Here is a 25,023-nt window from a genome sequence, read left to right on the forward strand (position 1 = left end):
CACCATTTGGACTGTGTAATGCTCCAAGCCACCTTTGATTGTGTTGAATGACCTGCTTTGGCATCTTAAATGGATGACAAGTTTTGCTATATTGATGGTGTCATCTCCCCCCCCCCCCCCCCCCCCCCCACCAAAGACATTTAATATATATCTAAGCCACATGATAACTATGTTGAAATAGTTTCAGACTGCAGGTTTCTGCCTGAATCCTACTAAGAGCCTCTCTGTTTTCTAAGAAATAAAAACTGTAGGGCACCTAGTGCATGACGAGACGGCCATTGTGATCCAGAGAAAATAGTGCAATCACTGATTTTCCAATTCCTTGGCATAGTCAAGATTTGAGAAGTGTTCTTGGAATGTGCTCATACTACTAGCCATTCATAAAGGACCTAGTGCCAACGCAAATCCTTGGCAAGAACTACTACAGGGATATGGCAAATTTTCCTGGAACAGCGTGCAAGTAAGATCATTCCTTAAGGAGGTGCTAACATATTCTCCAGGTCTAGCATTGTATGCAAGAATGCTAAGACATAACTTTACATTGATGCTAACAGTTATGGTATAGGTGCAGTTCTAGAGCAAATTCAGGAATTTGCCGAAAAGATTGTAGCTTGTTCATCCAGGTACTCTCCAAGGCTGAGATGGACTATCAAGAAAGTGTACCTTGCAGCTGTTTGAGCCATCAGCAAGTTCCAGTTTATTTATTTGTCATACCACTCACCACTGTGATGGACCACCATTCCGTATGCTGACTGACTGACTGGCCTGAAGGATTTGTCAGGTTGACTGGTAAGATGGGTACTGAGGCTTCAGGAGTACGGTGTCACTGTGGTATGCAAGAGCAGATGCATATATAAGGATGTCAATTTCCATTCAAGGATTCTTATAGCTGAGTACAGCAGGTGGACGAAATGTCAGTCATCACTGCACTAAGTGAAATTATTACTGAACCAAGAGCACATCCAACACTGCTGAAAACAATAGAATCCTTTGAGGAGGAGGAACCAACTAAAGGAAAAGTCCAGTTAATAAACATAACATTGCATAAAAGGAACTGTGATCTACGAGAGCGGGAATGGTTGTTCCTTCTCCCAGCTCATCTGCAGCAAGCTGTCTTGGAAGTGCTCCTACATCTTGTCACGTGGGATTCGTGAAAACTCTAGACAGAATTAGACACAGGTATCATTGACCAGGCCTTTACCCATCCATTAAGACACCATGTGAGCCACTGTAAGGAATGCCTGTGACAGAAGCAAATGCCAATGTAAGAAATGCCTATGACAGAAGCAAATGCCACAATTACTTCTGGGGCATCTAGTACCAATTTCACCTCCAGCAGCACCGTTCCACTGAATTGTAATTGACATCTTGGGAAGATTCCTGAGTCAACAAACAGAATTGATGGATAATAGTATTCACTGACTATCTCACCCAATAAGCCGTCACTAAAACTGTACTGACTGCCCAAGCTCCAGAAATCACAAAACTTGTTGTACAAGACATCACTTTGAAACACGGAACACCCTATATGGTGTATTTGTCAAGTCAAGACTAGTATCAGATGTAATTTCACATTGTGATGTCACCTACAGGATTGCAAGTGCCTACCACTCACGGACGAATGGCAGATTTGGTCTCAGTGTACGGAGCTGTCAAACAGAGAGATTGCGATACAATGCAATGAAGCAAGACACTACAGACTTCACAACCATCTTTCTACTCCAAGATCGCGAGGTCGAAATGACAGTGAATATACTGTTCCTGTTTCAACCAAATGATACTCAGAATGACTATGTGAAGCATCTCAACATCAAGCCTAAAGGAGCAAGCCATCTGGCTTGAATAAGGAACATGGACACTGGGAGACAGGCCAAGAGTGCTGTAATGCCAGTGAGATACACCCCAGGAGACTTGGTGTGGTTTTTTATGGAACTACCGGAAAAGTTACTGAATAGCTAGTGTGGGCCGTGACTTATATTTCATCATTGTCGGATTCCACATATGAAGTTGAGGACTGTGACCTTTCATCAAGAAGACAAAAGTGCAGAGATGTCAGCTGTGTCCTCTGTATGAAGCCCTGCTGCAGTACTGAAACATCAATCAAAAGTGGTTGTTTTTTGTACAAGGAAACTGAAAATCCATTCAGTTACTGAGAAGCTTCAACGGGAGCGGCTAGCTCCGATGCTCATCATGGTGAAGAGAATGTGACATCATCACCAAAAGGCAAGAATCCACCTTTGCTGCCATACTACAGGGTGTTGTAGTTGGCTCCAGCAAGAGCTTTTGTGGCAAGGGGTCACTGTTTCTCCAGGAGAGGAAGCAATACTACTAACTGTGGTGCATGCAATGTGGTGTAGTTGTTAGGGTCACTGGCTGGTGTAGTGTGGGTCTTCAGTTCAGTTCCAAGCATCAGCAGTTATGGTTTTAGTATTTGTCATTCTAGAAAGTTCTTGAAATTTCTTACATTTATAATGTTTGAGAAGTCCAGGTTGGAATCAACACTATTACGAAATGGATAGGTTGCTACTAATTATGCAGATTATAAACTGAGCTGCAGACAGCCATAATGAAAAGGCTATTAGATATAAGCTTTCAGCCAGAGCCTTCTTCAGAAAAGAAAAAAAGGCCTACTCATTCACGTAAGCAAGCAAACCTCATACACACGACTGCTATCTGCTATCTCTGGCTATTCCGTCCAGAAGAATACAACAGAAACACATCGAATGGGGGTAACAATCCAGAATGGTGTGGCGAAGGGGGAGGGTTAACAGGGTATGGATGGGGAAAGAGGAATCTACACTGCCTGGTGGACTGTGCAGGTACTAAAGGTGGCAGGACAGGTCTGTCAGGTGCAGTGTCAGGAGGCTGTGAGTGAGAGAAAGGAGGGGCAAACAGGGAGTGGAAAGGAGAGGAGCAGAAAAGGGGAGAAGTGTGCACTGGGAGAGACAAGTGCACAGTGAGGGTGAGGGGAGGCAAATTATGAGAAGGTGACAGGACAGAGGGGGTGGAAACAGTTGGGTGGATGGTGTAGGGACATTAGGTTACCATAGATTGAGGTCAGGATCATTTCCAGAGCTGAGAATTTCTTGTAAGGATAACTCCCATCTGTGCAGTTCAGAACAGCTAGTGGTGGAAGGGAGGACTCAGATGGCCCAGGTTTTCAAGCAGCCATTGAAATCAAGCATGTTATGTTCAGCTGCATGTTGTATCACAGGGTGGTTCACTTTGCTTTCGGCCAGTTTGGTGGTGGCCATTCATTTGGTAGACAACTGGTTGGTAGTCATACCATTATAAAAAGCTGTTCGGTGATTACAGCAGGGCTGGTGTATGACATGGCCGCTTTCGCAGGTGGCCCAGCCTCTGATGAGATAGGACAAGCCTGTGACAGGACTGACATAGAAAGTGCTGTGTGGGTGGATTGGGTAGCTCTGCCATGGGAATATGATCCCCATGGCAAGGGGTTGGGAATGGGAGTAGTTTAGGGATGGACAAGGATGTTGCAGAGGTTGGGTGGGTGACAGGACCCTACTTTTGGGGGTGGGGGGGGGGGGGAGGGGGAAGAATCTGGGATCTGGGGTAGGATGTACTTAATTTCAGGGCATGATGATAGATAATCAAACCCTGACAAAGGGTTCAGTTCTTTCAGTCAGGGGTGATATTTGGTGATGAAGGGGCACTCCTTTGTAGCCGGTTCTTGAATGAGTAATGGGAGGGTTGGAGGTGTGTCGGGATATGGAACGGGAAATCTGTTTGTGGACTAGGTGTGGGGGTAGTGCCTGTCTGTGAAGGAATGCAAGGTTGCATGCTGGGTTGAAAAGGACCAAGTAAAGTGGACAACAGAGAAGGCGCTGATGTTGTGAAGGCATGAGGGTACGGTGTCTTGGCCCTGAGTCCACATCATGAAGTATTATCGATGAATCTGAATGTGACCAGGGGTTTGGGAGGCTAGGAAAGTTTCCTATTATGGCCCATAAACAGATTGGCATATGAGGGCGCCATGCAGGTGCACATGGCTGTGCCACAGATTTGTTTGTAAATGTTCCCTTCAGAGGATAATTAGTCGTGTTTTAGGATAAAGTTAGTAAGGTGTAATACAAATGATGTAGTGTGTTTAGAGTCTGAAGGACATTAGTAGAGGTAATATTCAGTAACAGCAAGAGGTTGGGCATGAGGGATGTTGGTGTATGAGGAAGTGGCATTAGAAGTGACGAGTAGGCCCAGGAGGCAAAGTGGTGATGGTGGTGGAGAGTCATTGCAGGAAGTGGTTGGTATCTTTGATATGAGAGGCTGGACTTTGGATAATACGTTGGAGGTATTGGTCAATGAGTGCTAAAATTCTTTCAGTGGGGCCACAATAACCAGCTACAATACGATGTCCAGGATTGTTGGGTTTGTGGATTTTGGGAAGCATATGCTGAGAAGTGTGTGCGAGGGAGAACCCTTAAAAAACAACCAGACTGAAAGGGTGCTGCCATTCGTAGATATAGTACGGAGTTCGACTGCTAGATGGGTTTGGTACAGACCTCCGTTAAACAACTGTGCAGACAGCATTTACATCTACATGGATACTCTGCAAATCACATTTAAGTGCTTGGCAGAGGCAGCATGTAGGTAAATGTGTGAGCTTAGTGTTGTGTTTCTCTGATTGTTGGCATGTTCTGCTTGAAAGTCATTATGGCAACATTAAAAATATGGACAGTGTGTGTAAAATTTTTGTTTCCCACTTTAAAAAATCAGCAATGGAGACTCACCAAATGCTTAAAGAGGCTTTCCGGGAGGAAACTCACAAGTTTTCAACTGTTTCTGGCTTTCAACATTGTGAGATGATGGTTGAAGACCGACCTTGTTCTGGGCACCCTTCAACCTCGCAGAATGAGGAAAACATTGAAAAAATCAGCATCAATAAGGATCATTGTTTCATGATCGACCAAATTTCAACAGAGGCAGGCATGAGTTGGACCTTGTGCCAGGCTTGAGTAAGGATTTACACATGTTGCTGCAAAATTGGTTCCACATCTTCTCCCACAGGAACAAATAAACATGTGCATGAATGTGTTCAGGGACTTGGAAACAGAGATTGAAAGTGATCCAAACTTTTTGAGCAAAGACATTACAGGTGATGAGAGTTGGTGTTACGAGTGTGGCCCAGAAACCAAGCAAGTACCATGATAATGGAGGACTCCCAAGTCTCCCAGACCAGAAAAAGCAAAGCAAATGAGGCCGAATGTTCATGGATTTGTGCATCGGAAATTTGTAATCTCAGGCCAGACTGTTAACCAGCAGTTTCATTTTGAAGTTTTAAGATGTCTGCAAGACGATGTGCGGAGGAAACATCCAGGACTTTGGTGGTCAGGTGATTGGTTCCTTCATCACAACACCATCCTGCACACACGGCCTTATAAGTGACGCAGTATTTATAGGCGGAGGAGTCAGACAGTTGGCAAAATTCTTCCTCTAGGCAGTCACTGCAGTTCGTAACATTGGTCAGACCTTTGTCTTCAGGTAGAATGATAAGGTCAGCATCTGTTTTGAGGCTGTGTGTGGCTGCCCTTTGTTCTGCTGGAAGGTGGATGTTCTTAGGAAGAACCTTGGGAAGGATGGTGAGACCAAGTTGAAACTAAGGAATTCCTGGAAAGTAACCAGGGTATGTTTAGGTAGGAGAGGGGTAATTGCGGTTGGACAGTAATATGAATGGGAAGAAGTGTAGGAATTAGGAAGTGTAGGAATTAGGTTGGCTTGTGTTGGAGTGGTTGATGGCCAAGAAGTGTTTCCATTGCAGAGATGTGGAGGAGAGTAGTTCAACATAGTTAAATTTGATTGAAGGGCCAAAGTTGAGATCTTTGGATAGTAACGAAACTTCTGCGGAAATCTGAACTTCAACTGTTGGTATTAACTGTCACTTCCTTTACTGTATCTTGTACAATTCCCTTCCCTTTGCAATATCTGATTTCTATACATTCCCCCCATATATAACCCCCCCCCCACACACACACCAATGATATCAGCCATGTGGACTCCCAGTCCGGAGATTTTAACTGAAGCTTGATTTTTGGTTGCAAATATTCTACACGTGAGAAAAATCTGGTTTGTTAGCCCCTTATTGCCATCATAAGTGTAGAAGTTGGATAACAGGTTATGCTGCAGTGTGTTGTTGCTGGCGTTGGTCTTCACAGTAGATCCAGTTTTAAGGTAGTACATATATTTTCTGTAGGTATATCTATAAGGACTGCTTAGTCTATAACAAAACACATACATAATATTGGACCATAACTTTAAATTTTTTATTTGAATTTAACAGAACATGTACAGATACTAAGCCATTGCCTTAAAAGTTTTCTTTTTGTAACTTTACAGGTACAGAAGACAATTGAAAATTATTTCAAAAGTAAACCAATTTTCCGTCCTGTGGAAGGGAAACTGAGTAAACGAGTGCAGAAAGCTGTAGATCGTATTGACAGAGGTGAAACTTCATCTGAAACGGAAGAAGAGCCCAGGCCAAAGCGTAAACAAACCTCTGAAAAATCTGCCAGAGTGAACAACAAAAAAAAGAAGGCAGTTAAAGAGGCAACTACAGTTACAGAGCAGCCAAGAATTTCTTCTGAAGGAGCACAGGCAGTAGAGGAAAGTGTTAAAATCATTGCTAATCAGAAAAGTGCATGTGTCCGTCGTGTTAGAAAGACAAATGTTCATCCTTATAAGCAATCAGGAGAGTTCATATTGCAGAGAGAGAAGGCAAAAATAGATTCCCTCAAAACAAAGCTGAAGGCTATAGAAATATATCGTATGTCAAAGATAGAAAATAAAAAAAAGTCAGCCCGTAGTAAGCCAAAAGAACTGAAGGAGGCAAATCTCTCGGAAAGCAGCAGTGATGAATAACACATTTACTGCTAATTGGTTTTTCTTTCTAGGAGCAAAATTTCTACTGCAACCAGATGCTACTGAAGTGTTTAGATGTGGATAATATGTTTTGAGCTCTCAGTCATTCACTGCTATTATTTAACGTTTTCTATCATTTTATGTAAGTATTTAATAAACCTTTAATACTGTTGTTGCATTATTTCACAGTGGTGAACAGAGTTGTTGGATATTATCCTCATCCATTTGTTCACTAAGAAAAATTGAACAGAAAAATATATACAGTTAATTTTTGGATGATGCATTCACTGACTTAGTCCTCAGTTCCATGAGATTTTCATTTTATCGTGAAACATAATTGAGAAAAGTATGCCAGGACACCATTCAGCAAATCTGCTGACTTGTTAAAAATTGTGGGTGCAAACAACCATTCAGAGCTGTCAATCAAGTATTTAAAAGAAAAAAATGGGAAAGGATGACAGTCAGCATAAAAGGTAGCATTTGCCAGTTGCATTTTTTATTAAAATTTTCAGCCTGGATTGCAAGTCCTTTCTTTTCTTCCAAAAAATAAAAATATCCAATGTCTACACAGAACAAAGCAATAAAAGTAAAAATGATGTTAAATGTTTTATTTGAACTGAGTAACTTGTAAATAAATAAATGTTTTATTGTTGATAGTGTTATATTGTAAAAGAAATGTCTTTTCATCTCAGCTACAGACTTCTCTGTATGATTTCAGGTTGTTATTTGGTTCTTCTTTCTGTGAAAAGTCGCATTCTTCTATTTTTTGTATTAGGTATCCATCTTCATTGTTTGCTTTTCTTGATCATCATAATATTGTTGTACTAATTTTGATGTTGAATATCAGTATTCGCATGCATTTGTATTTTCTTATTGTACATATATTTCCAAGTATTTTGAAAATTTATATTTTCTTTTGTACATGTTGCGTATACTTCTGTGATAAATAGTACAAAATGAATTATGTTGAAATTGTCAGTATTTTTTTAAACAATGTTGTTAGTAGACGTACATACTGGATTATTTCTTGCCTACCTGCATTGAAACCGAAGGAATTGATGGAGCCTGTCCAAGCACTTAGTATTGTTAAATGAAATGGGGCAAATAAACTGTGACAGTTATTCATGTCGTCATATGTGATCATCTTGAAATTTCTGTGATCTTCAAAACTTATTTCAGCACGTAGAATAAGAGTGCAGATTGTTTGTGCCGCATAAAAATTAAAGAGTATCAGAAATTACTTGAGGATAAAAGTGTCCAACACTACAGTCCTGACACAAAGAAACTCAAGATAATGTACTGTGGCTGTAGAAAGGAAACAAACCTGAAGGCAGTATTATGGGAAGAGCGATGAAACAGATTATGGGAAGAGCAATGAAACAGGAGACATGATATTATGTGAATAGCATATTTTTTTGTTTGTGTTCTACAACTGTAATATACTTTAGGTACTGGTATGACATTACATAACACCATAAGCCACTGTTCAATTTAATCATGAATGTGTGACTGGTATCTGTCAAAAACCATCATCCAGCACCTGTTGCGAAACATCTCAGATAGAGGGAAATCTCATGTAAAATGGCTGTCATCATACACATCAAAAAAATAATATTTTAAAATCATGTTTAGTCATGTAGAGGTGTATGCACCTTATTGTATGTATATTGCAAGTTTTTTTTACTAGCTTTATTGTATGGGTCAATATTTTGTCATCAACAGCTGATTTCTTGGTCTTCAGTTTCTGTACATCTTCGCCAGTCAATTTTCTGTGAATTTTTGCAAGGACATGGTTCTGCATGGTTTTTTGTACTTTAGTAACCTTCTTTTTGGACTATTTCTTTCCAGTTTTTTTAAGTCATATAATTATCATTGAATATGTTTGCTGTTTCTCTACAATCTGTAACCACCAAGTTGTCTATTTTCATTGACTTTATCTTTGTAGGCTAGGAGGATGTAGGCTGCAGTAGGTACTGGGACATGAAGAAGCTTGCACAGGATAGAGTAGCATGGAGAGCTACATCAAACCAGTCTCAGGACTGAAGACCACAACAACAACAACATCTTTGTTTCTTTGTGTGGTCCATCTTTTTTCTTTCTTTCAGCATCAGTTACATTCCAGGCTTTCTTTACCTTGTTTCTTTGAGTTCACTGTGGTGGTGTTAATTGCTGTTGCTTGGTTCGAAGAGATTCCGTGATTGCAGCTGGACATCGTAAACTTCATTCCACAATATTTCAACTGGACACTTGCCAGTCATCTTCTGGTGAGCCATCGAAGACTGATGAAGACGTTCTCCGCTTTGCCTTATGTAGTGTGCTGATGGTACTGCCACGTATGCATCAGAGTCTCACTGACAGAAGGACCACACTTCACAGCGGCAGTGCCCTCGCTGGTGGAACTGCAAAGATCAGCTGTGCCCTGCGTTGCCACTTGCGGCAGTTATTGGAGTATTTTTGTTCGCTTTGTGCAAATCTGTGAGATGATGGGATTCCACAAATTATCCAGCTGGTAGCCACTGTTACGGTTCATTAGTTTTTCCACTGTGTGTGTTTCAATGGATTCTTTTATAATGGAATCCCAAAAAGATGTTGCTATGGCCAAAATTAATGTTCTGTTGTAGTCTGTTGAATGTCCATTGGAGATACAGTGTTCTGCACATGCAGACTTGGTGGGTTGCAGAAGGTGAGTGCAGCGTTTATGTTTTGTGCAACATTCTTCCACTGTGCGTGTTGTTTGTCCTATATAGGCCATACCACACTGGCAAGGTGTTTTGTAAATTCCCGCCTTCTGCAATAACAAATTATCCGTCCTATATAGGCCATACCACACTGGCAAGGTGTTTTGTAAATTCCCGCCTTCTGCAATAACAAATTATCCTTCACTGACCCCAGCATGTCTGAAATCTTAGATGGTGGGCGAAAAATCACTTTCACCTGAAAATTATTAAGGATTCTTGCTGTTTTGAAGGAAATATTTCCAACGAAGGGAAGAAAAGCTAGGGACTTTGATGGCGTGTTCTCATCTTAATCCACTTCCGGGTTCTCAGTTTTAGCTGAGAATGCCCTGTTAATTTCCGAGGTCGAGTTTCCACTGTCTTTAAGTGTGAAAGCTCTTTAGGAATATTATCTGCATCCAACACTGTATGGGCCCTGTGTACAAGGGTTTTAAGCACACTCATGATTTGGGATGGATGCTGGCAACTTGAGGAGTGCAACTACAAATCAGTGTGAGTAGGCTTACGGTAAACAGAATGTCCTACAGAGCCAACACACCTCTGTCTAACCAAAACATCCAGGATTCCCCCATCAGACCATATTAGTTTTCCTGGCTCCCAGTGATTTAGCAAATGTCTGTAATCATTTTCCTGAGTGTTAAAGACCCCTCTCTTTTTAAATGCATACCCTTCTTTCCGAGGCAGTTTTCACAGAAATTTGTGTGGGCCTATGAAAACTGCTCCAAGATGGACATTGTTTTTTAATGGCACATTTTGTTTTGAATATGTATTTGTCACTTACTGACATCCTTTTTATTATTCTGCAAAGTATAGGCAAGGATCCCTCATGTACATTTCTTGCCACTTATGTAAAATGAGAATATTTGTTTCAGTTTAATTCATTAAATGTTTTTCATCCCTTAAGTGCATGCTTAGGTCAATAGATTACTTTTGTTGGTGTTAACAGTGATCTTTGTAATGTGTACATATTTTTCTACCAGTTTGTCTAATGTAATAATTATTGCAATGCACTTTATATACACCTGATTGGTGAAAGTAGCACATTAGGTCAGAATCGTGTCTGATGTTGGACTGGATAGTATTTTCAGTATGAAAAAAGATTTTTACTCCTGTTTTACAAAAGATGTAGTGAACTTTATTAGATGTGGACCACACTGCATATTTTAGTTCCTGTTTTCTCACTTCTATTATTAATGCTATTTTTCTTATACTAATGTTACAGTTTTTATTTTTGTTATCTGTATAGATTTCATTTATGATCTCAGGATTGTATCCTGTTTACATGGCTGTGTGTCTCAATGTATTCAGTTTTATTTCAGGGTTCTTACTAGATAACGGTAAGCAGATTATTGTGTCTACTGCATGTCACAGGACGACATGAGGTATCGCAGATTATCGCATCAGATGTGCTCGGTTTTCAGAAAACATTAATTGTTTGAGTCGTGTATTCATGATGGATATTAACGTCTAAAAAGTTTATACGCTTTTCTTTTTCATTTGTAATGTTGAATGGTATGTTTTTGTGCAGTTTTTAAGAACTTTTGAGAAAGTGTGGATGCCGCCTGTTTTATTCCACTGAACGAAATAAGCACCTGTAGCATCGCATTCTGTCCCCGAGAACACTAGTGTACAGTGGTATATAAACATTTCATGTAGCTAGTGTTTGTTATTATAATTACACTTTGACATGAGTGATATAAACAATTCCGTGCCTCTAACAGTTAGTTGTTTAGCCTTCCACACTTGGAGCTATCCTGAGATGTGTTTTATGTGGAAATAAATGTTCAATTCTAGCAGATACCACATATTTGGTGACTCCGACGATAACACAACAACACGGCTGCATCGGCTTCAGCGTTCTGCACCGCATCATAACATGAATGTTCCTTACTTCCGCGTCAGCCGCACCACTCTCGTTCTCGCACGAACACGGACAATCTGTCAATCACCGCAGATCCAGCTACAAGCAGCACAGTTAACAGGGTTACAATTAAACCCCCGGCTTTCTGGCAACATAACCTGGTATTGTGGTTTGCGCAGCTTGAAAGCCAGTTCATCCTTGCACAGATATCAGCAGACAAAACGAAGTATAGCTATGTGGTTGCAGCACTAACAGAAGACTTAGCTGTTGAAGTACAAGATATCCTCGCTGCACCACTCAACGACGGCTGGTATGCGTCAATTAAGAACGCACTAGTGATGCACCTATCACAATCAGAACCGAAGCGACTTGATAAGCTTTTACAGACTGAGGAGCTCGATGATCGAACCCTGTCACAACTTTCATGCCCTTTGCGCACACTGGCAAGCAACACAGTGAGTGACGATGTGCTGTGCAATATTTGGTTGTCCTGATTACCTTCTGAGGCTCAAAAAATTCTGACAGTGTGTGCAGGTGATTTAAATGCTGTAGCATGAACAGCAGACAGGATTGTCGAGACTTTTTGTCACAGACCACAACATGAAAGCACAATACCTGGTGGACACAAAGGCAGATGTGTCCTTGTACCCGGTAACTTGTGTACCGTGCTGGAGTTGTGATAATTCTTGTCTGTTTGCCGCTAACAACTCTTAAGATTAAAACATACGGTCAGGTCACTTTGTTGCTTAACCTAGGACTACACTGTACATTTGAGTGGCACTTCACAGTAGCAGGTATATCACAACCTATCACAGGAGCTGATTTTTTATCCTTTTATGATCTAGTACGTGACCTCCAAATCAAGCAACTGATTGATTCCACTACAAGCCTACGTACTCCAAGGAAGGTGTGTTGCATCACTCCGATGACAGTAAGTACGGTAGCAGGAGATACACCATACACACAATTACTAAAAGAATTTCCCGAAATCGTCCAGCAATTGCCTACTCTCCACCAGTTAAACACACAATGGTACATTACATTTTAACGATGCCAGGCCCGCCATCTCACGCTAGGACTAGATGTTTGACGCCAGAGAAGTTGCGAGTGGTGAAGCAGGAACTACACAGCATACTGTCAATGGGCATTTGTAGAGTTTCAAGTAGCAGTTGGGCAGCCCCAATTTGTGTGGTACCAAAGAAGAAGAATGGGTGGCGTCCATGAGGCGATTACCGACAGCTCAACACAAGGACCATCCTGCATCGGTACCTGTTGCTACATATAGAAGACTTCTCTGCCAGTTTTCATGGCAAGACTATATTCTCCACTATTGATCTAGTCCGTCCGGGCGTATTATCAGATCCCCTTTGCCATAAAGGTATCCCCAAGAAAGCAGTGACAACACCTTTCAGTCTATTCGGGTTCACTAGGATGTTTTTGGTCTGTGCAACACAGCACAGACGTTTCAGCGTTTCATGGATGAGATCACAAGGGACTTAGATTTCTGTCATGTTTACATAGATGATATTTTAGTGATGTCTGCGACAGAAGAAGAACATTTACATCATCTGGCTCAGGTATTTAATCATTTACACACACATTTTAGTAATTAATCCTTCAAAGTGTACTTTCAGAGTAAGGGAAGTGCAATTTCTGGGTTGCATGGTAGACGCACATGGTATTTGACCGTTGCAAGGTAAAGTGGACTCCATAAACAAGTATCCTCGCCCCATTACAATCAGAGAGCTACATTGGTTTTTAGGGGTCATAAATTTTTATTGCAGTTTTGTATACAAATACGCATCAATAACGGCGCCCCTGAATGAATTTCTTAAGGCACACCAAGGCCAAACGACAAGTTGCATTGGACAACCAAAGCAGATGACGCATTTCAAGCCGTAAAAACAGCAATTGCAGAGGCTGCACAATTAGCACACCCCGTGGCACAGGCTCCACTTGCACTTATGGTTGATGCCTCATCTACTGCTGTTGGCGCTGTAGTGCAACAACATGTTGAACAGTGTTGGCAGCCCATAGCATTTTTCAGTCAGAAGTTGTCACCTTCACTGCAACTTCGGGCTACCTATGACTGCGAACTGTGTGCAGCTTATGCCACAGTCAAGAAATTCGAGCATTTACTAGAGGGCTGATAGTTCACTAATTATACAGATCACAAGCTGCTAACATATGCCTTTGCTGTAAAACCAGAGAAAATATCGCTGAGGCAACTATGCCATTTAGATTACATTAGCCAGTTCACCACCTGCATTGTTTATATACAAGGGAAGCTGAACATACCGGCACATGTGCTATCAAGTGTAGAGCCTGCGAATGTGAGGGCAGACACATGCTCACCATGTTGAAACTGTAACGGCTCGTTACAAGATTTGTTGAAACAATCGGGATGATTGAAGTTACAACATGTCTTGAGGGCTGAAGCGAATGTTGAATTGTATTGTGACCTATCTGGAGTGAGAGCAAGTCCATTTGTGCCCCAACACTTTTGAGCACAAGCTATTGCATCATTTGTCAAGCAACGCATTGCGTGTCAGAGGAACAAGATAACAGTGTGTCAGAGCACCACTAGGCGTAATTCTGCCGCCAAATCAAAGTTTCTAACATGCGCACGTTGATATTGTGGCCTGCTCAGTCTCAGAAGGCTATAATTATTGTCTTACAGTTGTGGACCGATTTACCAGATGGCCTGAACCATTCCCCATGAAGGATATCACAGCCGAAACTGTGGCGCAGACATTTTTTCCTGGTTGAATCGCCCAATTCAGCGTACCAGTACAGATTACCACAGACCAGGAACAAAAATTCGAAGCCTACATTTTCAGAGCATTAGCTACATTATTAGGCATGAACCATGTACAGCCTATCACCTGCATCAAGTGTTATAGTTGAACGCCTGCATCGCCAACTTAAAGCAGCTCTACATTGTCACACAACACAGAATTGGATGGAGGCACTACCTGTTGTACTCCTCGGACTGCGGGCGTTAATAAAAAAGCGATTTAAAAGCTGCGGCAGCAGAGCTAGTGCACGGACAAACACTATGTCTGCCAAGCAAATTCTTGCACAGCATGGCAGATGATACAGTTGATGCATCAGACTTTGCTGCTAGATTATGAGAGCACATACACCAGCTTAGACCATCGACACCCAGAAGTCAGGCTGGGAGACACTTGTTTGTGTTCGCAAAGCTTGAGAACTGCACACACATTTTCTTATGCAATGATGCAGTACGCAAGCTGTTGCAGCCACTGTACGACGAACCATATTTGGTGGCCACACGTCCCAGATTAGAGTGAACGGTATGCCCACCAATGTTGCAGTAGACTTACTCAAGCCCACATTTTTCGACACATTGGACACGGCAAGGACTGCAGGAGATGAACAAGAAGATATGAGTGTAACATCAGAAAACGTTCCGGTACCCTACAGCCACCACGAGACACCACGGACACCAGGCACCCAGGGAAGAAAATGACGCCGAAGACTGGTACGTCACATCCTGCTGGAACCAGTGGCTCAATGCCCGGTTTCAACAAAGCAATGGTAACACGTGCAGGGCGACGTGTGAAATTTAATCTCTGATATCATTAGCACTAGGAGGGAGTCATGTAGTATTGCAGTCTGTCCCCGCAAATGCAAATTTACAGTGGTATATAAACATTCCATGTTGCTAGTGTTTGTTATTATAGTGATACAGATGATTCTATGCCTCTCGTAGCAGTTGAAATTTGAATGTACTTTGCTGTCTTGCTTATACAGGGTGTTACAAAAAGGTATGGCCAACCTTTCAGGAAACATTCCTCACACACAAATAAAGAAAAGATGTTATTTGGACATGTGTCCGGAAACGCTTAATTTCCATGTAGGAGCTCATTTTAGTTTCGTCAACCTACGTTCAATGGAGCACATTATCATGATTTCATACGGGATACTCTACCTGTGCTGCTAGAACATGTGCCTTTACAAGTACGACACAACATGTGGTTCATGCGTGATGGAGCTCCTGCACATTTCTGTCGAAGTGTTCGTACACTTCTCAACAACAGATTTGGTGACCGATGGATTGGTAGAGGCGGACCAATTCCATGGCCTCCACGCTCTCCTGACCTCAACCCTCTTGACTTTCATTTCTGGGGGCATTTGAAAGCTCTTGTCTACGCAACCCCGGTACCAAATGTAGAGACTCTTCGTGCTCGTATTGTGGACAGCTGTGATACAATACGCCATTCTCCAGGGCTGCATCAGTGCATCAGGGATTCCATGCGACGGAGGGTGGATGCATGTATCCTCGCTAACGGAGGACATTTTGAACATTTCCTGTAAGAAAGTGTTTGAAGTCACGCTGGTACGTTCTGTTGCTGTGTGTTTCCATTCCATGATTAATGTGATTTGAAGAGAAATAATAAAATGAGCTCTAGCGTGGAAAGCAAGCATTTCCGGACACATGTCCACATAACATATTTTCTTTCTTTGTGTGTGAGGAATGTTTCTTGAAAGTTTGGCCGTACCTTTTTGTAACACCCTGTATACGTCACATTAGGGGAAAGTGGCTGTAAGTGTTACTCCAGTTTTTTTATCGCTCGAAATCTCAAAATGCCCTTTGTTCCTAGCCACAGAAAATTCAGTGTTACGAGATACATTGTGGTGACAGTCATGGGATGCCTCCTTATATCATGTCACACTTTCTTTTGCTCCACGTAGTGCAGCAACTCGATGTGACATGGACTCAAAAGGTCGATGGAAATTGCCTGGAGAAATATTGAGCCTTGCTGCATGTAAGGCCATCCATAATTGCAAAAGTGTTGACAGTGCAAAATTTTGTGCATCAACTGACTTCTCTATTGTGATCCAGGCGATCTTGGTTACCAAATTCGCTTCTACTGTCCAGAATTTTCTCCAAACTAATTGCGAAAAACTGTGGTCCGATGACATGGGGCATTGTTATCCATAAAAATTCCATCGTCATTTGGGAACATGAAGTCCACGAATGGCTGCAAATGATCACCAAGTAGCTGAACGTATCCATTTCCAGTCAATGATCAGTTCGGTTGGATCAGAGGGCACAGTCCATTTCATTTAAACACAGCCCACAACACTATGGAGCCACCAACAGCATGCACGGTGTCTTGTAGGCAACTTGTGTCCTTGGTTTCCTGAGGTCTGCACCACACTCGAACACTACCATCAGCTCTTACCAACCGAAACTGGGACACATCCCAGAAGAAGTGCTGTTGGCAACATCATGCTATTAGCAAAGGTACTCCTGTCAGTCATCTGCTGCCACAGCTCATTAACGCCAAATTTTGCTGCACAGCCCTAACGGATACGTTCGTCGTATGTCTCACATTGGTTTCTGCAGTTATTTTAAGCAGTTGTGCTTGTGTGTTAGCAATGACAACTCTACACAAATGCCACTGCTCTTGGTCATTAAGTGAAGGCCATTGACCACTGTGTTGCCCATGGTGAGAGGCAACACCTGATATATTGGTATTCTTGGCACACCATTGACATTGTGGATCTCAGAATATTGAATTCGCTAATGATTTTCAAAATGGGATGTCCCATGTGTCTTGCTCCAACTATCATTCCGCATTCAAAGTCTCCAAGCAGAGTGCTCAACGTCATGTCCGAACCATCCACTCTTGCCAAACTGCCACTACAATTAGTTCACTTTGAATTCCTTGTCCGGCTTTGACCACTTGATACTTATTCTTCCTTTGCTTTTGTAACAAGTAAGTGATGGTGTGGTAGGGGAAGTAAGGATACATGTTAACTCCTTGACTGTGCTCAACAAACGAGTTCAGGCTGCCTGCAGGTGCAGCACTGGGTGGTCAACAGATGGTGTCAGGCCATAAGTTGGTATCATTTCGAAGACTCTACAAAGTGCATGTTTTCCACCAGCCGCAGGAGTCCACTTGATATTTTCACATTCGTTTTTGATAACAAATCGTTAACAATGAGCTGAACAAATATGCTGAACATTTTGCAGATTCACATGTGGATAAACTGAAGCAATGATTGCAAGTGCACTGATGGATATCGACCAACAACTGAGATTTCTATTCTTTGTTCGCAATGTTATTCCTAAAAGGCATAGTTCAGAAACTCGATTTTGCAATGTATTACTCACGGAAAAAAATCCTTGAAACATCTACAGCGGGCTTGTCCAAACTGTACCCCCTCGGGCGCTAGCGCCCGCGATTGCCCAAGGCCAGTGCCCCGGGCGAATCTGTTAACACTGTGCAGAACAAATATGCTGAACAGTTTGCAGATTCACATGTGGATAAACTGAAATAATGATTGCAAGTGCACAGATGGATATCGTCCAACAATTGAGATTTCTATTCTTTGTTCACAACATTATACCTACAACGCATAGTTCAGGAACTCGATTTTGATATGTATTACTCAGGGAAAAAAAATTATTGAAACATCTACACCAGCTTCGTCCAAACTGTGCCCCTGGGGCGCTAGCGCGCCCGCGGCCAGTGGACAAGATGTCACAGTGGCCGAGCCATGTCGCTTAGCTGACCGTGCGCTCTGCTGTGCCGCGCCTCGCCATGCCGCTGTACGCTCACTTCGTATGGAAGACAGACCGCCGCGTCAGCAGCTGTCAAAAGCACTGATATGACATAAAACCGTTAGTCAACAGAAGTAAGGCTAGTGGATCAAGATGGATGGTCAACAGCAGCAGACCAAAAAAAAAAAGGCAGAGCGGCACGTTCGCCCTATTTAAACCCGAGTGGGAAATTAATTTCTTTCGTACCGCTGTCGAAAATCATGCCAAATGTTTTGTATGTCATCGGAACCTCATGTATTTAAAAAAGTACTCGACTGAACGTCGCTTTAATACCTGTCACAAAGATCAGTTCGAAAATTCGTCGCACGAGGTACGCCAGTCAAAGTTTGAAGAACTGAAAGAAAATTTCAAGCTGCATTACATTGAAGTAAATTTTTCTTATCGCATGACTCTTTATTATTTATAAATATGACAAATAAAACTATATTTCATAATATGATACGTCACTTAGCAATATGTCAGTTATCAAATACCAGTTTGTCAGTTAATTTTTATGTTTGGGTTGTATTAAATCGCGTCGCACAGACACAAGAAAAAGTTTCAGGTGCGCTATTTTTTGCCACTTTCTGAAAACCCATCACAGACGTTCTCTCTGACAGCAAAGTGTCATAAGAGTCATTCCTCGTTTTTGTGTTTTGATGGACCTGAAAACATATGTTGTAGTTTGATCCATGTTTTCAATTAATTAAAACGTAAATATTCCAATATGTAAACATTTATTTCGCAGCCACACTTCGCTGTCCTAGCTAGCGTTTATGACCGCTATTCAGAGGAACTAGGGGAAAACGCACCTAAAACCAATCTTTTTTTGTTAGTTTTTTATTTGAGTTTCAATGAATGAAACAATTGATTGTTGAAATGCGGCAATTGCACCATGAATCAAGTCCAGGAGGGCAAAGGTAGTGTACCGGTTTTTCATCAATTGACTGTCTGTGGAAGAAGGTAGCCGATTCTGCCTGCTTCATTTTCAACAAATCCTCAGTATTATTTATAATGGCCATCCCATTATCCTGCTGTAGTTCATCAATCATTTTGTCTGTCAGTCTGCCTCTTATGGTTTTACCATCAGAAAGTTTCTTGTCTTTCAAACTTTGTTTCAACTTCCTCAACCTGGTGCCCATCATCATCTGGACATGACCAACACATCTCAGTTTAGTAATAATTTTCTCGCCATAAGGCTGAGCGGATTCTACACTGTTATATGGTTTTGAGTCTCCATCACCTAAGAACTTAGTATAAAACACTCCCCTTTCATTCACAGATCGACTAAAACTTTCAATAGCTGCAGAGGCCTCCATACCACCACTTGTTCCTTCATAATTTCTGTCACAGATACGCCCTTCTTCATTCCCTGATTTACACTTATAACAATGTTTGGTTAAAACCTGGAAATCTATTGCCTCTCCAGTATCACACTGGTCACTGTAGCAACAGAATTCTTAGAACTGTAGCCGCACTTCTGCCAAGTGCCATCAAAAGATACTGGTATGTCAGTCATACTATCATTTATTTCAACAGCTTCGTTTGCAGCACCCTTCATTGACTCACTTGCAACAGATTCCACAGCAGCTCCAATAAATCCTGCATACCTGTCGATTTTACAAGGTGGGCATCTAATGTTGCGCCACAGCTTTCGGCTTTCTGTAGCGTATCGTGCGATGTCGTTCATACAGGGGGCTACAAATTTTACGTATTGGCACGGCTCTCAATATGGCGCCAGTTAAAGTCATGTGGGCAGGTATGAAAGTTATAGTGCGGGTTATGGGATTAGAGCTGCGACAAGAGTTAAGTACAAGGAAGATGAAACCCAATTGTTGGATCCGAAAATAGATTCCGCACAGGGGCAAACGGGGAACCACAAACACATTTTAAAAAAGAAATAACACTCAGAGACGAAAATCCGGTCTGAAATGGTAAACTAACCAAAAGCTGACATGTAAATATCATCTGCAGACATGCCACTCTTCCAAGATTTTAGAATCTTATTGTATTCATTGATACAGGCATTTAAAATAACTAATTTTTAGTTTAACTACTGCCCCATCACATTCGGGAGATATTTCGCGCATATATTCCACAAGTTATACAATGCTTGGTCTCACAAATCACAAAATTTATATGAATTGCTATTTTGATTTCATATATTAAGTTTATTTATTTATTCTTCCAAAAGTCTTTTAAGGTTGTGGGATACATAATTTGTTTACAAATATTGCTACACACACACACTCTCTCTCTCTCTCTCATTGATGCAGAAAATCAAGCATAGGTTACTATTCTTGCAGTTCCAGAAGCTGCAAAAGTGCACCTGCCGACCACTATTTTCACTTTTTTATTCAATGAAATGAAAACACACTGAAATCGAATGTAGTACAGCGCAGTTACTCCACAGAACTGTGACAGAATGCTCCTGTTTCAACATACTGCCACCAGGAAGCAGTGATGTAAGGGGAGTGGCGCAACAACGTACAACCAAGTTGAATTTCTTGTGACATGACGAAAGTTGCGACTTTTAACAGGCGCCACTAAAACTGGGAGTTCACAAATTCAACTGCATTGCAACTGCAGTATACGAGTAGCCATGGCGACACTTTTGTTGTGTGTCTGAACCCGGCTTTAGTTATTTTCCCAGCTCGGCGTATGACATACAGTTGGCCGTCAATGCTGGCAATACAAACACAATAAAAACCGAAGACTTTTTACTGAAACATGATCTCAGCATAATTTATTCATATGAACCAATTTTTTGCTATTTGTGTGAAAAGAATATAGTTTTCAAACAGTGGTAAGTCCAGGTTGGAATATCAACACTATTATGAAAAGGATGGCTTGCTACTCACCATAAACAGGACACGTTGAGTTGCAGACAGAAATTCAGGCTGGTGCAGCCGGAGATTGCGGGCATGTGTGCGTGAGGTACGCTTACTTGTGCGAATGTGTATGTTTTTCCTTTCTGAAGAGGGCTTTGGCCGAAAGCTCAATGTGTAACAGTCTTTCCATTGTGCCTGTCAGTAACTCACCGCGTCACCTTTATGATGAGTAGCAATCTCTCATCTTCATAATGGTGCAGTTTCGATGGATGGCATGTCTGAAAACACTCTTAAGTTTTTCCTGTAGAAGTTTACCATTCATTGGTACTGAGACAGAATGTATAACATGAATGTTTTCTTCCTGCTAAAGGATAAAACAATAGAGACTTAGGTTGTAGTTCTCGACCTTGTTGAACAGGAATGTCCCAGCAAAGAACATGTTGTGAATCGAAGATCTTTATTATAGGCTTTGGATGAGTGACTCCACAAATTGCTATATCAATCTTTCCTCAGAGTGAAATTTTTGGATGCAAATTTCCCGTATTTCAAGCTGGATAACTTTATTTCTTTTTACCTGAAAAGTTCATCTATGAGTCACAAATTCATATACTTTGGGGTCTGTATAAGACATTAATCATTCCCAAATGAAACAACTCATGAGGAGAACAATGTAAGTGCTACAACCCGATTTCCGAGAAACTTCACCCAGTGAAAGAAGGGTCTAACTAAGTAACCACGTGCCTTTGCTTACATGTAGATACTCGACTGTTTCTGAGAAAACGACAGTGAAAATTTTTGAAGTACTGTATCTGCCTTTTAGCGAGTAAATACTTAAATAGAAGTGGGGGCACAGTGGCTAACGTAGCGGTTTCGTACTTTGGCACCCCTATTTCGAGATCCTATTATTATTATTATTATTTTGTTTTTCATTTTTCTACGCATGGCCGTAGAAGATTACTACACAAGTGTGTACTAATATACGAGGTCTGTTCAAAAAATTCCGAAACATTCGTAATTTCGTGCCAATGGCGTTTTGGAGCGAAATGAGGTTGGCATTCCTGCACACGCGTGTGTTTAATGTGTAACTGCCAGGAGTTTCATTATTGCATGTCTGTCAGTTATTGTTCAGTGTCGCACTGAGTAGAACGTTGCTGCGCACAGTTTGCGAAACTCGAGATGGCAGGGTTGAGGAGCAATGCGTCTGAATTCACTTTTGCTTGAAACTCAAGAAAACCTTTACAAAGACACACCAAATGCTGCAGACGGCTACGGTGATGAGTGCTTAAGCAGTACTCGAGTTTATGAATGGTTCACACGGTTTAAAAATAGCCGTATGGAAGCTAAAGATGACCCTCGTACAGGATGCCTTCGAAGTCTGTCAACGACGCTCATATCTGGATTGTACGTGCCTATCAAAGACTGGCTGTCCCAGAGATTTCAGAAGAATTTAACATTTCAGGTGGGTCATGTCATTAAATCCTGACACAGCATCTTGGAATGCATCATGCTGCCGCCAAGTTCGTCCAACAGCTCATGAGTTAAGACCAGAAAGAACTTCGCCTCACAATCTGTGAAGCGCTTTTGAGTCGCGCAAATGAGAATGGGATGTTCCTTAAGAGAATTATATGATTCCTGTGGACTTCCTTTTAGTTGAAAAACTGAAAACCCCGTTAAAAGGGAGAAGATTTTCAATGACAGACGAGTTAAAAAAAATCGCAGACGGCCCTTTGCGCAATTCAACAAGAGGCGTACCAAGACTGCTTCCAGAAGTGGAAACAGCGTTGAGAGCGGTGTATCAGTTGTGGAGGAGACCATGTACAATAAGTAAAAGGTAAGCGTAGAAAAATTTTGTGGACAAAGTTCCGAAATTTTTGGAGAGAGATCCTGTATATTGAATTAATGTTGTCCTTATATGTGTAATAATTGTACATCTGGTAAACTAATTTAAAAAAATCAAATGAATGAGAAAATTACTTGAAATTGTTGTTGGTGAAATTCCTGTACTGCGTCTTGATTCATAATTAATTGCAAGAGGCAGTTTTCGGCTAAGTGATTTGTTATTCTCTGTTTGATGTGAAATTATTTCCAAGTTGTGAAATGTTCAGCAAAGTTAAAAGACTTTTCTTTCCCCAGTGAGATTCGTATGAAGAAACGTCATTGTGGCAAGTCTGCATTTGCGCAATGCTCACGGTGTTCAGAATTTCTACAGAGACCCCCAGAAAAATGTAGACCCTCTTTGATAGTCAATATTAATGGGATAAACTGACATCGTTACAATTTTTGCACGGTGGGAAGGTTATTTTATGTATTCAAAGTGACCCCCCATTAGCGGTCAAACAACGTTGATGCCGCTAAACAGTTTACCAAACTATGGCTGCCAGTATTGCCTCGATTGTTTCTCTTAACTCATTCACTGTACTTGGCGTCTGTTGATAAACTTCGTTTTTCAAGGTTTTCCATAGGTAGAAGTCAAGAGGTGTTAGGTCTGGAGATTGTGGGGGGTACTCAACAGATCGTATTCACCCTGTCCATCGTTCTGGTAGATTTTCACCCAAGTAGGCTCACATCTCTGTGACAGTGAGGCAGAGTGCCATCTTGTTGTAAGTAAAATCTTTCATTTCCAAACACCTCACGGAGAGCAGGTAAAAATAGAGGTTTGCAGCATATGAAGATATACCTCACGAGTTATGGTACTTTCAAAGAAGATAGGCGAAACAAATTGCGTGATGACAAATCACACCACACATTAACACCCGGTAGATTAACATCTTTGCCCATGTGAACGTGAGGATTCTCAGGAGACAAGTACACACAGTTGCGTCCATTCACAGTACCATTCAGTTAAAACTCCACCTCGTCAGACCAGATAACCACGCAAACTGTTCATCCTCGCGAAGTATGCCTCCAAACCATTCACAGTACTCCATCGTTCCATCCAGGTCGTCCTCGTTCATAGCATGCAGTGATCTTGGAATTTACACTTTGCACTTCGCAAAAAAATGGTTCAAATGGGTCTGAGCACTACGGGACTTAACATCTAAGGTCATCAGTCACTTAGAACTACTTAAACCTAACTAATCTAAGGACATCACACACATCCATGCCCGAGGCAGGATTCGAGCCTGCGACCGAAGCGGTTGCGTGGTTCCAGACTGAAGCGCCTAAAATCGCACGGCTACTCCAGCCGGCCTGCACTTTGCAGCCTTCAGAATTCATTGTACACTTGATCAGCTCACCCTGCTTTCACGTGCACACTGCTTCACAGATTTTTGAGGTAACCTAGTAAATTGTTGCAACACAGCAGCACTGGAAACTGGACTTGTTGATGTTTTGGTTGACCAGTCTTTTCCTTATGAAGATCCTGAACAGTACCAATGGCTTCAAATTTATCCCAAATACGATAAATTGTTGAATGTGTTAGTGACTGGGTTCCGGACACAATACGCCATTGTCGTTGTTCCTCTCCCATGTTTCATCCAGTACCACTTCAATACAGCCTTGTGTTGCTCGAACGACAATCTTACTTCATTCATTGCTGTACTGTCATCTGCTGGAAAACGGGTACGAAGATGTTGAGAAAACAATGGGCTACGCTACTGCGAAAAATTACAGTGGTAAGTCGTCTTGTTCCAAAGATATTAACTGTCAAAGAATGTCCACATTTTTCTGGACCCCTCTGTATATTTAGAATGTTTCTATAATGGGTATAATCAAATTGAATACACCAAATCTTCCTGAAGAAAAACTATAAGAATAAAATATAAGAATTGCAATTAGAGTTGATATAAGAATGAGATATGAGAATGCCATAAACACATATATATTTTATAAAACATGTATGACACTTATTGTGAAAACCAGTTGTATCCCCTATCTTGATAAGAAACATTAATGTAATAATCTTCTATGGACATGGGTAAATATGAGAGGGTATGATGCTAGCTAGCCGTAGCATTTTGGCTGACACAATGATGCTGTAAAAGATATCTGAAGTACGCCATTTTCTCAGAAATGGTTGAGTGTCTACAGATAAGCCGAGACAATTGTTCATTTATTCTAATTGAGCAAATTTTTTGGGAAAAAGGATTGTGGCAATTATCACATTCTCCCTGTCAGCTACATGTGAATTCAAAGCATATTTTA

General features: G+C 41.4%; 1 protein-coding gene across 3 annotated transcripts in view; it reads left to right on the plus strand.

Annotated features, from left to right (window-relative positions):
• Positions 1-7,997, plus strand: part of LOC124777847 (DNA excision repair protein ERCC-5 homolog) — a 147,981-nt gene extending 139,984 nt beyond the window's left edge. For all 3 annotated transcript variants that reach the window (XM_047253383.1, XM_047253380.1, XM_047253381.1), the window contains exon 12: positions 6,355-7,997. In XM_047253383.1, coding sequence (XP_047109339.1) covers positions 6,355-6,876 — 522 coding nt within the window. In that variant the 3' untranslated portion in view covers positions 6,877-7,997. The remainder of the gene's footprint in view (positions 1-6,354) is intronic.
• Positions 7,998-25,023: the final 17,026 nt, after the last annotated feature.

Source organism: Schistocerca piceifrons, chromosome 2, assembly GCF_021461385.2.
Source record: "Schistocerca piceifrons isolate TAMUIC-IGC-003096 chromosome 2, iqSchPice1.1, whole genome shotgun sequence".
Classification (NCBI taxonomy): Eukaryota; Metazoa; Arthropoda; class Insecta; order Orthoptera; family Acrididae; genus Schistocerca; species Schistocerca piceifrons.